Source organism: Ranitomeya imitator, chromosome 2 (genome assembly GCF_032444005.1).
Source record: "Ranitomeya imitator isolate aRanImi1 chromosome 2, aRanImi1.pri, whole genome shotgun sequence".
In the NCBI taxonomy this organism is placed as follows: domain Eukaryota; kingdom Metazoa; phylum Chordata; class Amphibia; order Anura; family Dendrobatidae; genus Ranitomeya; species Ranitomeya imitator.
In genome coordinates this window covers 799567075-799583607 of record NC_091283.1, presented here as the reverse complement: position 1 = coordinate 799583607, position 16533 = coordinate 799567075, and the positions used below count along the sequence as shown (strand labels likewise).

Genomic DNA, 16533 nt, shown 5'->3' with positions numbered 1-16533 from the left:
ATTCAACTAACAATAAATAGGGATATGACAGAGGTAGGCCAGATAGGGTGGGACCACAGTCAGTCAGATAGCCAGAAGGTATATAAAGAGTTAATAATTTTGCTCAAAGAAAATGCAAGTGCATAAATGCAATATAGCGTATCTGATAATAACCTGGGAAATAATTAACCAGATCATAAAGTGCAACTAGTATCCGAGAGGGCTGTATACCACATCTAGGAAGGAAAGTGCAGAGCAAAGGAGAAATAACAATAAAAAATGTAATAGTTACCTATAGGGTACCTGGAACTCTGTGGTGGTGCCACCCACCCCAACGCGCGTTTCGGCGCTATGCCTTCTTCCGGGGAGTGTTGGACTGTCTATGATGGAATAGTATCTAGAAAAAGTCGCCAGATTTGCCGTTGTTGAGTGGTCCCCAGAATGTAAACCTATGCGTGATATAGGCTGCTCCTTGGTACAGAATCTTTGAATTTTTGTTCAAGGGCATCATCCAGATTGTGTGCGGAGGGCTCAAGTGCAGGGCTTTTTCCTCAATGAAGGGCGCATGAGTTATTCACAGGCTTCTGGCATGCATAAATAGCCCGATAGGGAGGCCCCTGTATAACATCCATAACACAGCCTTGTGCCAGTTGATTGACCTACATATTATTCGATTCAGTTCATTAGTTGCAATACACAGTACCTATATTTTAACACATAATATCTGGGATACTCTTTCTTGTGAAGGTCCCCGATGACGAGACCAGCGATGGAGAAGACATTGGAGTGACACAAGGAGACCTGGATGCATTGATGTTCGGGCAGCATCTTTCAAAAAACAAAGATGGTGAAAAGGCAACTGAAAACAGTGGCACAGTGACAGGCAAATGGGTGTGCGCCCACTCATCCGAGAGTAAGAAGGAGAATCATAACCAATTAATCACAGACAAGCTGGAGGTGCTGGCAAAGGCTTATTCTGTGCAAGGAGACCGATGGAGATCTCTGGGTTATTCTAAAGCTATAAATGCTCTGAAAAGTTACCATAAACCCGTGACGTCAGCACAAGTAAGTGACCGCAATATATCAGCATTTAGGCCACATGTAGCAGCACTGATACATTTAAGTGAATGGGGTGGCTACAGTTGCCTGCGCACTCAGGTGGCCGGGAGTGTTGTGGGGGAGGGCAGCAATCCACCCATTCATTTTTCAGATTTGCACCCCAATGATCATTAAATGATGGCATGGCTGAGATTGGAGTATCGCCCTAATAGCTTATACTTACAATCTATACTGTGCACATCTATATAATAAAATGTCTGTCCCTGATGGAGTATAGTCACTGTGCGTCTTAGGCTACGTTCACACTAGCGTTGCGCCGCCCTGCGTCGGCGACGCAACGCGCGACGCACGGAAAAACGCGCGCAAAAACGCGCGCGTTTTGCGACGCGTGCGTCGTTTTTTGACGAAATCGGACGCAAGAAAAATGCAACTTGTAGCGTTTTCTTGCGTCCGACGCTAGCGTCTAAAACGACGCACGTGTCGGAAAACGTGTGCAAAGAGACGCACGCGTCCCCTATGTTAAACATAGGGGCGCGTCGCCGCTGCGTCGCCGACGCAACAGCGACGCGACGCTAATGTGAACGTAGCCTTATAAAGCCCCAATAAATAGGACTTCATAGAGTAATGGGAAGTAATTACTGTGGATACAGTTGCACTTTAATTGTAATATTGCCTTCATATTTTTATTTTTTAGGAAGCTTCTAAAATTCCTGGCATTGGGAAGAAGATGGCTGAGAAAATAGATGAAATATTAGACAGTGGACACTTGCGCAAACTTGACCATATAAGCGAAAGTGTGAGCATTTTGGAGGTGTTCTCTAATATATGGGGAGCTGGTGTGAAGACCGCCCAAAGCTGGTACCAGCAGGTGTGTAGTGTGCCACGTCCAATTATTCTCCTATGGGTCTGGTTGCTGTCACAGATTATTGGGGCTGTCGAGAAGGGGGTGGCAGGGGATAAGAAGAACAAAAATGTATTACAGACGAGGAAAAAATCTATTACAACTCTAAAATATAGTTCATATGTATGAATGGAGATATGGTTCTTACTTTATTATTGCTTAATTAAAGGGATTTCGCAGTCTTGATGACATACGCACAAAGGCAAACCTGACCTCACAGCAGGCGATCGGCCTGAAACATTATGAAGACTTCCTAGATCGTATGCCCAGGGAGGAGGCGGCACAGATTGAAGAAATTGTAAGATTCCTGTTCCTTTTGTTTAATGCTTGTGTCATAGTAGGTCATTGACTCCTAGAATACGAGGAGAGGGATTGATGTGTGTCTCTTGGTTTAGGAGTCGTATCATTTCAGTGAGAGCTGCTCTGAATTGAGAGGGTAAGTATCATATGAACACAGACATTGGGTATATCGGCGCTGGTCAATGGTTTCTCTAAGGCTATGTGCACACGTTGCGGATTTTGCTGCGGACCCGCAGTGTTTCTGCAGCTGCGGGTCCGCATCAGTTTCCCATGAGTTTACAGTTTAATGTAAACCTATGGGAAACCGAAAACGCTGTGCACATGCTGCAGAATAAAACGCACGGGAACGCAGCGGTTTACAATCCGCAGCATGTCACTTCTTTTGTGCAGAATCGCGGCGATTCTGCACACATAGGAATGCATTGATCCGCTTACTTTCCGCATGGGGCTATGCGGATGGTACCCGGGGTGGAGGAGAGGAGACTCTCCTCCAGGCCCTGGGAACTATATTTGTGTTAAAAAGAAAAAAAAAAAAAGAATTAAAATAATGATATACTCACCTCTCAGCGCTGCACCCAGCTGTCCGGTCGCAGGGTTGCTATGCGAGCAGGGCCTGCAATGACGTTGCGGTCACATGACCGTGATGTCACGAAGGTCCTTCTCGCATTGCATCTTTGGAACTGGACCGCTGCGTGCAGCCCCGAGGAGATCGAGACGTCGGAGGGTGGGTATACCCATTTTTTAATTATTTTTAACATTACTATTGATGCTGCATATGCAGCATCAATAATAAAACAAGTGCAGGAGTAAGACAGCAGCGGAAACCGCAAAACAAACCGTGATAAATCTGCAGGGATAACCGCAGCGGTTTTGCCCTGCAGATTTATCAAATCCGCTACGGGAGAACCCACAGAGGACCCTAACTATGTGTGCACATAGCCTAAAGGACAGGAGCATGCACACTAAGAGGCCCATTCATCAAAGTGTTTACTCCAGTTTGTGAATGGAGTAGCGTTTCTGGGGAGGCGCATGAAGGCGCACACCACGGAGAAGAGGCGCCAGATTCATTAACCCCTTTCTGACATCGGACGTACTATCCCGTCCATGTGGGGTGGGCCCCTATGACCATGGACGGGATAGTACGGCCAGCGAGATCGGCGGCGCTCACGGGGGGATCGCCGCCAATCGCGGCCGGGTGTCAGCTGCCTATCGCAGCTGACATCCGGCACTATGTGCCAGGAGCGGTCACGGACCGCCCCCGGCACATTAACCCCTGGCACACCGCGATCAAAGATGATCGCGATGTGGCGGCGGTGCAGGGAAGCACCGCGCAGGGAGGGGGCTCCCTGCGGGCTTCCCTGAGCCCCCCGCAGCAACGCGATGTGATCGCGTTGCTGCGAGGGTCTTACCTCCCTCCCTCCCTGCTCGAGCCCCGGATCCAAGATGGCCGCGGATCCGGGTCCTGCAGGGAGGGAGGTGGCTTCACAGAGCCTGCTCAGAGCAGGCACTGTGAAGGCTGCAGCGCTGCATGTCAGATCAGTGATCTGACAGAGTGCTGTGCAAACTGTCAGATCACTGATCTGTGATGTCCCCCCCTGGGACAAAGTATAAAAGTAAAAAAAAAAATTTTCAAATGTGTAAAAAAAAAATAAAAAAAAATATTCCAAAATAATGAAAAAAAAAAAATATATTATTCCCATAAATACATTTCTTTATCTAAATAAAAAAAACAAAACAATAAAAGTACACATATTTAGTATCGCCGCGTCCGTAACAGCCCGACCTATAAAACTGGCCCACTAGTTAACCCCTTCAGTAAACACCGTAAGAAAAAAAAAAAAAAAACGAGGCAAAAAACAACGCTTTATTATCATACCGCCGAATAAAAAGTGGAATAACACGCGATCAAAAAGACAGATATAAATAACCATGGTACCGCTGAAAACGTCATCTTGTCCCGCAAAAAATGAGCCGCCATACAGCATTATCAGCAAAAAAATAAAAAAGTTATAGTCCTGAGAATAAAGCGATGCAAAAATAATTATTTTTTCTATAAAATAGTTTTTATCGTATAAAAGCGCCAAAACATAAAAAAATGATATAAATGAGGTGTCGCTGTAATCATACTGACCCGAAGAATAAAACTGCTTTATCAATTTTACCAAACGCGGAACGGTATAAACGCCTCCCCCAAAAGAAATTCATGAATAGCTGGTTTTTGGTCATTCTGCCTCACAAAAATCGGAATAAAAAGCGATCAAAAAATGTCACGTGCCCGAAAATGTTGCCAATAAAAACGTCAACTCGTCCCGCAAAAAACAAGACCTCACATGACTCTGTGGACCAAAATATAGAAAAATTATAGCTCTCAAAATGTGGTAACGCAAAAAATATTTTTTGCAATAAAAAGCGTCTTTCAGTGTGTGACGGCTGCCAATCATAAAAATCCGCTAAAAAACCCGCTATAAAAGAAAATCAAACCCCCCTTCATCACCCCCTTAGTTAGGGAAAAATTAAAAAAATGTATTTATTTCCATTTTCCCATTAGGGCTAGGGTTAGAGTTAGGGTTAGGGCTAGGGTTAGGGCTAGGGTTAGGGCTAGGGTTAGGGTTAGGGCTAGGGTTAGGGCTAGGGTTAGGGCTAGGGTTAGGGTTGGGGCTACAGTTTGGGTTGGGGCTAAAGTTACAGTTAGGGTTTAGATTACATTTACGGTTGGGAATAGGGTTGGGATTAGGGTTAGGGGTGTGTCAGGGTTAGAGGTGTGGTTAGGGTTACTGTTGGGATTAGGGTTAGGGATGTGTTTGGATTAGGGTTTCAGTTATAATTGGGGGGTTTCCACTGTTTAGGCACATCAGGGGCTCTCCAAACGCGACATGGCGTCCGATCTCAATTCCAGCCAATTCTGCGTTGAAAAAGTAAAACAGTGCTTTTTCCCTTCCGAGCTCTCCCGTGTGCCCAAACAGGGGTTTACCCCAACATATGGGGTATCAGCGTACTCAGGACAAATAGGACAACAACTTTTGGGGTACAATTTCTCCTGTTACCCTTGGGAAAATACAAAACTCGGGGCTAAAACATATTTTATGTGCGGAAAAAAAAGGATTTTTTATTTTCACGGCTCTGCGTTATAAACTTTTGCGAATTTTTTTTCTCCTTCGCCTCATTGGGGGGGACAGACCATGGGTGTATGCTGCTGCCACCAGGAGGCTGACACTAAGTAATACAAAGAAAAAGTTAGCTCCTCCCCTGCAGTGTACACCCTCCTGCTGGCCCCCAGCTAACCAGTTCTTGCTTAGTGTCGTAGGAGGCACACGGACGGGTCTGCTATTCAGACCCAAAGAACTCTTTTTTACCGTTTTTTACTTTTTACTACGGTCGAATGGGGCGACGGATTCTTTCATGTTCCGATCTCCTCGAACCATCAACAGGCGAGCACGGGAGTTTTACCTCTCCGTATCCTCTCCTGCGACGTGGGAAGCCACTGCCTGAGCTGATTTTAGGGGCGACGGGCCCCTTCAAGGGCACCGATCTCCCCCTCCCTTATCAGACGAGCACTGGAGTGTCACCTTCAGTATCCTCTTCTGCAGCCAGGCCTATTGCCGGACATTCAGCCCTGTCCACCAGGTTCTACCCTCGGCTGTACAGAGGCACCTTCCAGCGTGGCGTCCGAGCAGCCCCCACTGCATCACCACTGAAAAAGCGGATGATGGAAGGAGGCAGACGGTTCCTCTCCACCCCTCTTCTGCAGGGATGGTGGATGGAGGCTCCCCAACCCTGCACCGTCCTATCTACCCGGGCACAGCTCCTACCTGCAGCATCTGCCACCCCCTCCATATTGGGGTAAGTGCTCCGGGAGATTTGGGTTTTCCAGCGGTCAGAGGAGGGCTCCATAGCGACTGGGTCCCCACAGAGCTTCGCGGCACTTTTCCCCTCAGTCTGCGGGTGCGCGCCGGCCGAAGCCATAAATTTAGTTCCCGGCTTCGGCCCTGTTTAGGCCGCATCCCGGGAAGCCCCGCCCACCGCTTGCTTCCTTCTAGCGGCTCCGCCCCCCTGTTCAGGCGCTTCTCGTTCCAGACGAGATCTCGGCGGCCATCTTCTTCCTCCTCCATTGCGGTCACTATTTCTTCTGGAGGGGGCTGCGGCCGGCGGTTTTTCAGCGCTGTTCCAGACGGGGGACTCAGAACCTGAGTAAGGTGAATCGCCCCAATATCTCCCCCCCCCCCCCCCCGGCACGCTTCCCGGCAGCATTAAGGGACTAGCTTTCCCTGTTTTTTATATACTTAAAGGGAACCTGTCACCCCGTTTTTTTGAGATTGAGCTATAAATACTGTTAAATAGGGCCTGCGCTGTGTGTTCCTATAGTGTATGTAGTGTACCCCGATTCCCTATGTATGCTGAGAAATAACTTACCAAAGTCGCCGTTTTCGCCTGTCAATCAGGCTGGTCAGGTCGGGAGGGCGTGGTGACATCGCTGGTTCTTCCTCAGCTTTACGTTGGTGGCGTAGTGGCGTAGTGGTGAACAAGCAGCGCGCGATCTGCGCTGTAATCCCTTGCATCGGTGGGGGCGGCCATCTTCGGCTTTGGGAAAATGGCCGCCGCGATCTCTAATGCGCACGCGCGGCATCCCGCGGCCATTTTCCTGAAGCCCCGTGCAGCAGAGCACTCGATCTGCGCACGCGCGGCCCCAGGAAGATGGCCGCCCCCACCGATGATTGACAGGCGAAAACGGCGACTTTGGTAAGTTATTTCTCAGCATACATGGGGAATTGGGGTACACTACATACACTATAGGAACACACAGCGCAGGCCCTATTTAACAGTATTTATAGCTCAATCTCAAAAAACGGGGTGACAGGTTCCCTTTAAGGCTGCAATCTCTGGTGCTCCTGCACACTACAGAATGTATAGTACAGTGTGCAGGCTTGCAAACAGAGAGCTGTGAGTTCCCAGCAATGAAGCTCTCATGACTCATTCCCTGGTGACTCATTCCCTGGTATTTAATACTCTGCCCGGTAGTCGCTGGGCCCATAGGTGCATCCCCAGCTTTCCATGCCTTTTTATTAAACCTGCCTTTTTATTAAACCCAGGACCAGCATTCCCTGGTCTTAAGGGTCCCCTAGTTTTAAAAGGGTCACATCCCCAGCATTCTCTACTCTGCCAGAAGCCGGTCTCCTTTTTCCTTAGTACTTAATCAGGCCAGTATGCCCTGGTCTTAAAGGCACAGGGCCAGTAGGCACTGGTCTTAAAGGCACATGGCAAGTATGCCCTCGTCTTAAAGGCACATGACCAGCATCCCTGGTCTTAAAGGAGCATGACCAGCATACTTGTTCTTAAAGGCACATTACCAGCTTTGCTGGTCTTTAAGGCACTTGTTCCAACATTCCTTTCATGACCAGTATTCCTGGTCTTAAAGGCACGTGACCAGCATGCCCTGGTCTTATAGACTCGTGACCAGTATCCCCTGGTCTTAAAGACACGTGTCCAGTATACCCTTGTCTTAAAGGCACGTGACCAGTATTTCCTGGTCTTAAAGGCACATGACCAGTATGCCCTGGTCTTAAAGGCACGTAACCAGTATCCCCTGGTCTTAAACGCTATAACCAGTATGCCCTGGTCTTAAAGGCACATGACTAGTACGTCCTGGTTTTTCAAGGCCATGACCAGTATGCCCTGGTCTTAAAGGCACGTGACCAGTATCCCCTGGTCTTAAACGCAATAACCAGTATGCCCTGGTCTTAAAGGCACATGACTAGTACGTCCTGGTTTTCAAGGCACATGACCAGTATGCCCTGATCTTAAAGGCACGTGACCAGTATCCCCTGGTCTTAAACGCAATAACCAGTATGCCCTGGTCTTAAAGGCACATGACTAGTACGTCCTGGTTTTCAAGGCACATGACCAGTATGCCCTGATCTTAAAGGCACGTGACCAGTATCCCCTGGTCTTAAACGCAATAACCAGTATGCCCTGGTCTTAAAGGCACATGACTAGTACGTCCTGGTTTTCAAGGCACATGACCAGTATGCCCTGGTCTTAAAGGCTCATGTCCAGTATGCCCTGGCTTTTAAAGGCACACGACCAGTATGCCCTGGTCTTTAAGGCACGTGACCATTATGCCCTGGACTTAAAGGCACAAGACCAGTATTCCCTGGTCTTAAAGGCTCATGGCCAGTAACCCCTAGCCTTAAAAGCGCATGACCAGTATTTACTGGTCTTAAGGGCACATCATCTATCCTAAGCTGGTCACCCTAACTGAGCTCTGGAGCACTCACATGCTCCCTCTCCTACAATGGGAGCCGTCGGCTAGCAGGGGCCGCAAGTATTCTAGAAAAACGTACAGGTTCTAGAAAATCTCCATCAACATTTGACGGTGATGCACTGGAAGACCTCTAAGTAGGATACCATACCTGGTCGGAATTTTATGGGCGACGGGTCCCTGGCTCCGATTTCCCCCCACACCTTCAACAGACGAGCACACGGAGTGTCGCCTCCATGTATCTTCTTCTGCATCCAGGTCTATCGCCACAACCTGCCCTGTCCACTCGGAAACCTCAATTCTGGGGATGTGGCGTCCACATTTGTGGCGTCCCAACAGGGAGGTTTCCCCCCTTTGTATCAGATGCAAGAAAGCGGACGATTCCTCTCCACGTCCCTGTTAAGAAGATGGTGGATCGAGGTTTTTTCCTTATTTTCTTCTCTGCACGACGATGGCAGAGACCTGCTGGTTACAGTCCCGCATTCTGTCACTTGGCAGACTCGCAGGGCAGAATTTCTTGCGGTATTCCTACCAGTATCCTGGCCGGTGTATCATCAATTAAGATTCCACAGACGGTCGGATAGCAAATCTAGTTCGTTCCGTCTTGTGGTTTCGGGTTCAGCGCTCTACCCTTCCTTAGCCGCCACATGGGTTGCTTGACCAAAGGGAGAGAATGAAAGTCTCCGGGTCCCAGACCTTATCTACTTCGTTCCACAGTATAGCTGGCCAATCAAATCTTCTGAGCGGGAGACTAGCAAGGGATCGTATCTCTTCTTCAGGCTCAACCAGCAGTGGAAGCATTGGCCAGGACAGTCTAGATCTAAGGGATCTTGGTTCCAAAATGGAGGGAATGAAAAGTATCTCCATTCCTGGACCCCAAACTTCTAACAACCTTTGACAGGGCCCTTTCTTTTTTCGGATGGAGTTCCTCCGCTCAGCCACTTCTTCAACAGAGAAACGTGGTTGTTTTCTGGCATCCATCGTCATTCGGGATTCTTACCCTCACATACATATTTCTCCTCTCTACTATAATCTCTTCGCCTTTCCATTCGCGAACAGTATTTTCACGACCTGGCCCTTCTGCCTGGCTACCACACCAGAGTGGTCGCAAGGGTCATGGCGGTTGTCATGTTCTTCTTGCACCTTAGAAGCATGGTCGTCCTGCCCTATTTGGTCGACTTTGTAGCCGCTCTCCTAGGACTACGCTGAGTCGTCCATATCACTTGCAATTACCTGTCTATTGGGCTAGCAGCTAAACTTAGACACGTTTTTTTTTTTTTTTTTCCTCATTCTCAGCCCAGCAGATCCTCTTTGAGGATGATCCTGCCCAAGAAGGATGGTTATTCTCTCTCGGGTCTAGGTCGTGGCCCTTCTACAGGGAGCTTGCGCACTCGATCTCTCATTCCCTCGGTTCTTTCAATTCGCTAGGAGGGTTCTGAGGGAAAGGACATCTACGGAAGCAGTTTCCTTCGCTGCGCTCGTTTTCTGCAAGTCAATCAGGCTCTCAAAGAGTAGTCTCTGAGCTCCTTTCTCTTCCAGAGCCTTCTCCTGGCCCAAGGGCTATTGGGAGATACCATTGCCAGTTTTCTTCTCCCGATCATCTCTCTGTAGATCCGAACGGTACGGCTATTCCTTCAGCAGGCCCTCTTCCTTCTGGCGGGTCTTCAGTTGGATAATGCCTCGGCTGTGCCCCAAGTTAGCCATCTAGCAAGTACCCTCAGTCAAGCGCCATGGCTAAGGTACCTCGCACTCTCTGATGGGCCGAGTTCTATCTTCGGTGATCTCAACAGTACATTCCCTGGAGTAGAACACTGGGCGGCAGACATATTCAGCCGTCCGGGCTTTTCCTCAAGTGAGTGGGAACTTCACTCGGAAATCTTCCATCGGACCTGCCTTCACTGGAGTACTCCAGAGGTAGTTCGGATGGCGTCCAAACTGAACGCCAATGTACTCCAGTTCATGGTTTGGCCTCGCGATCCAAGACCATTGCAGTGCATGATCTATTCTTCCATGGTACCAATTTCCATAACCCCTCTTCCACTACGTCTGAATCATTTTCGGAAGCGGGTAGGGCCCCAGTGATCCCGGGAGACCCGCACTGACCATGTCAGGTTTTTTTCTCGCTTGCGGTACTAGTATTTTTCCGGCTTATTGTCTCAAGCTGGAAAGATGGTCTTTCTTGCAGGCCCCAACCTGTAGTTCTTCCCTACCGCGTACCGTTAAATCCGTGGGACCTTAATGGTCCTGGGCATCTTACAGTGGACTCCTTTTCTGATCCGGATAGACTTTTTTATCAGGGAGGGTCTCTCCCCTTCTTTCTCTGCGTTCTTGTCCTCCTGATGAGTCTTCAGATCTCGACGCTCTGTTCTTTATCTTTTTTCCTTATTACCTTCAAGGCAAGGTTGCCCTCTAGCCATCCCCTTCCCTCGTTGCCAAGGGGTATTATATCTCCACTGTTGCAGGGGCATCGTCCTCTCATCTCCTTCGGCTCTAGTCCGCAAAGCGGAATGGGTTCTCCATAATCTGGAAGAAGCGAGTGCTCCGAGTGGGTACGTATCGAGGACGACGTCCTTCCAAAGGTTGGACATTTTACTCGGGTTTTTCGATGGTAAGTAGGCTTCCTGACGGTCGCAGGAAGGGTTTAGCCGTTTTTCTTCGGGCACGTTAGCCTGGTGGATTCTTTTCTCCATCCAGGAGTCCTTTCGCGCTAGATGCCAGCCTATCTCCCTGTCTGAGGGCTCTAGGCGCCAGACGTCGGCAAGCACGACCGCAGGCTTGCGAATTCCTCCAGGCCGCATGCATTCTTGAAGCACTATAATTCACTCACTTCCACAGATGTGAGTCTGGGCAGGTGGACTTTGCAGGCCGCGGTGGCGCACTTGTAAGTAGCGGCTACACGGCCTGAAGTGATGTTGTCCCCACCCAGGGACTGCTTTGGGACGTCCCATGGTCTGTGTCCCCCAATGAGGCGAAGGAGAAATAGGGATTTTTGTGTACTCACCGTAAAATCCTTTTCTCCGAGCCATTCATTGGGGGACACAGCTCCCACCCTGTTATTAGCTTATGCTTTGTTTTTATCTTTTGATATGTTATACTCTTATATATAATGTGACATGCTTTACGCTTATATGTCGTTATTGATCTCCTACTGCTTTTGCACCGAACTGGTTAGCTGGGAGCCAGCAGGAGGGTGTATACTGCAGGGGAGGAGCTAACTTTTTCTTTGTATTACTTAGTGTCAGCCTCCTGGTGGCAGCAGCATACACCCATGGTCTGTGTCCCCCAATGAATGGCTCGGAGAAAAGGATTTTACGGTGAGTACACAAAAATCCCTATTTTTCCCCCGCCCTAAATAGTCGCAAACAGTTCAAAGACCGTTTTTGACTTTGAACTGGCGACCGCCATTTGGAAGAATTTAGTGCAAAGACAGCAATATATATATCACAAAACAAAAAAGAAAAGCAACTTACACCCTACCTCCAGCTTATAGTGAATCAGGGCCTACGTTCAGCTGCAGTTCTAACTTGTAAGGTGAAGATCAAGCAGAAGCATTTATGGTTTCTTGTATAGCAGCACACATATTCAGAACCGCTGCCTTGCCTCCTGATTTAGTGGCCGTACACCAGTGCAGTGTGACCTAAGCTGGCCTGGGTGAGGCGCTGGCAGTGCCCTCCATCAATCCCAGCCTCAGTGCAGCGCTTACAAGCTCTGTCTGTATACAAAAGATATTAACCCGTGCACACGTACACCCACATTTTTTGATAAGTAACATTAAAAGGTCTGTTCAGATTGTTTTTTATATGGCGTGTCAACCAGTCAGATTTCAGCTTCCATATTTTCCAGTGCCGGATAGAAGCAGTGGTGTAACTGGGTGCTGTGGGCACCGCCATTGTCGGCACTGGCTCTTGATGGCGAAGTCTGGGGACCATGAATACACCTCGATACCACCAAGGTGCAGCCACTACAAAGCCTCGGGAGCAGCTGGGACACAATAGACGGCCGCATTGTCACTTTGTTCCTAAATCGCTGGCAATGTATGAACAAATTCCTGGGCTCTTTTGCCAAGATGAAAGTTGATTAAAATAAGGTTAAACTACATCTGAGATCTGGGAATGGAACCAGAAGACACGATCAAGCTGTGCAGATAAACGCCGCATTACTCCTTGCCTTTGTTTTCCGGCTATTTGTGCCTTTTAGCCTCTGAAATTTCTTTCTCTCCTATTATTCGGTCACAACATTAATATATTCTGCGAAGAAAAGGTTTTCTCTCCCACAAGCTTGTATAAAAGCGCGGCTCTTTGTGAGGATCATCAGGACACACTATTTCAAAGACCGTCGCCTGCTTGAGAAAATGAAAGGCGGCAGAGTTCGAATGTTGGTGTTGAGTGACAGGATCTCTTGGGGTGGGTTGGAACGAGGCGCTTTATGTTACACCTGCATACCCCCATCACCGTGGAAGCATCGGTCATTGCGACGCTGTCACTCAGCCACACAGCCTGACCTCAAAGAATGCCCACCAAAACCGGACCCCACTGAGAAACTTGTTCCCATGCGTATGATTAAAGGCCAAAGGCTGACACCCCCCCTCCTTTTCTGTTCAAACAGGGTTGTCACGTTAAAGATTTTCAAGAATGACTTTCCAATTTCAAGTACCTTTCTTCTCCCCCTCCCCATCTTTTGAAAAGTCAGCCAGGTTGTTGTGGCTGCTTTAGGAGGAGGACCCCGGTCCCATTGTTGTTGTTGATGGGATTACTCGTGCTACACAGGAGAAAGAAGGGATTAAGGGATTAGCCACTGTCCTTGCTGTATGTGGCATCCAGATCTTGGGGGGCTTTGCCCTGAATCGCAGTGTAGCAGGTCTTCAGAAATCTTCATTAAAAAGAGACAAAATATGCATTAGAAAAGAGCGCTGACCTTCTTAAGCATGTCACGGGCACACAAGACAGAATTAATGGGTTTATTCTGCTAATGAAAGATGATCCGTAATTGTTATAAGGAGATAAAGGGAAGGACAACACAGAAAGGGCGATATTGGGGGACTGCGGACCCTTCAGTGTGTCATTGTTCGTCACATCTGGGAAGCGGCTTACTACATAAGTCTCTGGCTATTCACCCATCTGTGCTATTCTTCACCGCTGGCCATCCTACGATAAAGTCAGCAGATCGCTGCAGATGTGCGTGTCTATATCCGCACTACAGACTGATACAATCAGGAGGATTCCGGTAATCTGGCATCCGATAGTCCGGGATTGTCACGAGATGTAAATATTTACAGTGACATTACCAAAGTGGTAACTAAAGGCCTGGAATTATGCTGGAAGTTAAGTGTGCTTGTATTGGCCCATAGACCAGCAGGTCCCAGTTGTGCAGAATCACTGGAAAGGTAACGTGCGACTAGAGAACACTGTAATGTCACAAACCCTTAGGCTGGGTTCACACTACGTACCCCCAGTCCGTTAGACTGACTACGTTACACCACTGTGTAACGTAGTCCGCTAACGCTGCCATTGAATCCAATGTCGGACGCATCGCTAGCGCACGCCCACAATGGGCGTGCGCTAGCCATGTGCCGTCACTGAGTGACGGACCCTGAGACGCGGGCTGCGGCGTTTCCGGGTCCGTCACTGCTAGCGCAGATAGAGCTAGCAGATGCTCTATCTCAGAGGTGTCAAACTGCATTCCTCGAGGGCCGCAAACAGGTCATGTTTTCAGAATTTCCTTGTATTGCACAGGTGATAATTTAATCACCTGCACAGAATGATTGCAGCACCTTGTGCAATACAAGGAAATCCTGAAAACATGACCTGTTTGCGGCCCTCGAGGAATGCAGTTTGACACCTCTGCTCTATCTGCTCTAGCGATGGGCCAAAGTCGGCACTTGCGTTACAGCAGCCCGTTTAACGTATGTGTTGAACGGTCTGCTGTAACGCAGTGTGAACCCGGCCTACGAAGGCTGATTCTAGTTCTAGCAATTCAAGCATATTTGTTATTGTGCTGTTGTGTAATATACTCTATATATTGATTACTGACTGTATCAGGATCTCTGCTTGTTGTCAGTAAATGCTTCCCTTTCAGACAATGTAATTCTGTCCTGGTTTGTGAAGGACGCGTTCAACTCCTGAGAGATCACCCAAGAACTAGGACGGGTTTATCATTCTCTGGAAGAAAATAGTGGAGCAAGCAAAAATTCAAGCATAGCCAATAGGTTGCAAAGTGAGCCATCATCAGAAAGTGACTTTTTTGCTGAAATAAAATGTTTTTGTTACATGTATTTTTTTTATTTATTGGCTATGTTTTGGGTTTTTTTCATATCACCATAAACCTCACTAAACAAAATTAGTAATCTCCACACTGGCCATTGGGGCTTTTTTTTAGACTCCTACTTCCTGTACTTTTCAGGTACTCTTTACAGCAGTTTCCTTATCATCAGAGACAGGAAACAATGACAGGTAACATCTCTCTACACAGATGATGACGGGGGCCAATGGGATATCATGGCAGCCAGGGGCCTGAAGGCCCCCATGGCTGACATCTCTGTCCTCCTGTGAATCCGAGTTCTAGTGGCTGGGCTTCCCATGAAGACTTACCGGTAATTTTTTTTTTGTCTATAAACAGCAATACATTTGTATTGCAGAACATAGAACAAGCGACCGCAGGTTCAAATTCCCCTAAGTGGTCTAAAAATTAACATTCAAGACATTGTTAGAAAAGTTTTTAAGAATAAATGAAAAAAAATGTGAATTACTCCCGCCCCCCCATTGATAATAAACAGGTGAAAAGTTAGCATACTTAATATTGCCAGTTCCGTCAATAAAGTTACAGTAATTAGCCAGAGCCATAAACGCCTTAATGAGTAAAAATAAAAAAAGAAACCCAATTTTTTTTCTGGTCACCACACCTAACTAAAAAATTGCAATAAATAGCAATTAATATGTTGTATCTACACAATAAAGGATTAAATAAGAACTTCAGCTTTGTAATCAAAAAGCAAGCTTTCATATAAGTCTATTGATGGAAAAGGTTATGTGTCTCAGAAAGTGGCAAGACAAACCATTTTGAATATTGAATATTTTTTCTCTTTTTATATGGAATCTAGCAGTAGGATTAGCCCCCCTAAGCCGTATATATGGGCATGTAGATCATAGAGAGTTGAATAAAGTAATACCTTGATATCTGCGGTCTGATGTCTTATTCCAAAGAAATCTGTTTTTTTCCTATGTAAATGAGCTAAGATCCCTGGGCGGGACATACAGTGGCATGTGAAAGTTTGGGCACCCCTGGTCAAAATAAATCTCCTTTGTTAAAACACAAAGGAGATTTATTTTGACCAGGGGTGCCCAAACTTTCACATACCACTTTGGCCTCCCAAAAAGTATATAATGTTACTCTTTACATTTTAAAATCACAAAAAAGGAAAATGGTCGACGCAAAAGTTTGGGCACCCTTGGAGATTTGTGTGCTCAGATAACTTTGACGAAGGTTTCAGCCCTTAATTAGCCTGTTGAGGTTATGGCTCGTTGACCATCATCGTTAGGAAAGGCCAGGTGATGCCCCTTTCCCAGCTTTATAAAAACCCAGCCTCCTCTAACCTTGTGCCAAAAAACGGTTTTCATTCTAAAAGTTAGTATGATTACGGGGATACCAAATTTACCAAAGTTTTTTTTTTATACATTTTATTGCTTTTAAATAACTAAAAATTTAATTAAAAAAAATTGTTTTGTGCCCCCTTTTTCTGACACCCAGAACTTTTTATGTTTCCGGCAGGGCTTGCTTTTTAAGAAAATAAATAAATAAATGGGAAACTGGGTGTTTTGTTTTTCAAACTTTTTATATTTTTTTAAATTTATGTTAAAATTATTAGAGCCTCTGTATGGGGACTTGAACCTATGATCGCATCCATACTATGCAGTGATACTTTAGTAGCACTTTAGATTTCCTAGAAAGCGCAACCAGAGGAGTACCAAGATGGTAGTAACTGTAGGCACTAGAAATCCCAGCCAGAGGAGTACCAAGATGGTAGTAACAGTAGGCACTAGAA

The 16533-nt window shown here is 47.1% G+C and overlaps 1 protein-coding gene across 1 annotated transcript in view; it reads left to right on the top strand.

Annotated features, from left to right (window-relative positions):
- POLL (DNA polymerase lambda) overlaps positions 1-16533 on the top strand; it is a 32394-nt gene that overhangs the window by 9752 nt on the left and 6109 nt on the right. The window contains exons 5-7 of the mRNA XM_069753753.1: positions 727-1044; positions 1733-1906; positions 2109-2237. Coding sequence (XP_069609854.1) covers positions 727-1044; positions 1733-1906; positions 2109-2237 — 621 coding nt within the window. The remainder of the gene's footprint in view (positions 1-726; positions 1045-1732; positions 1907-2108; positions 2238-16533) is intronic.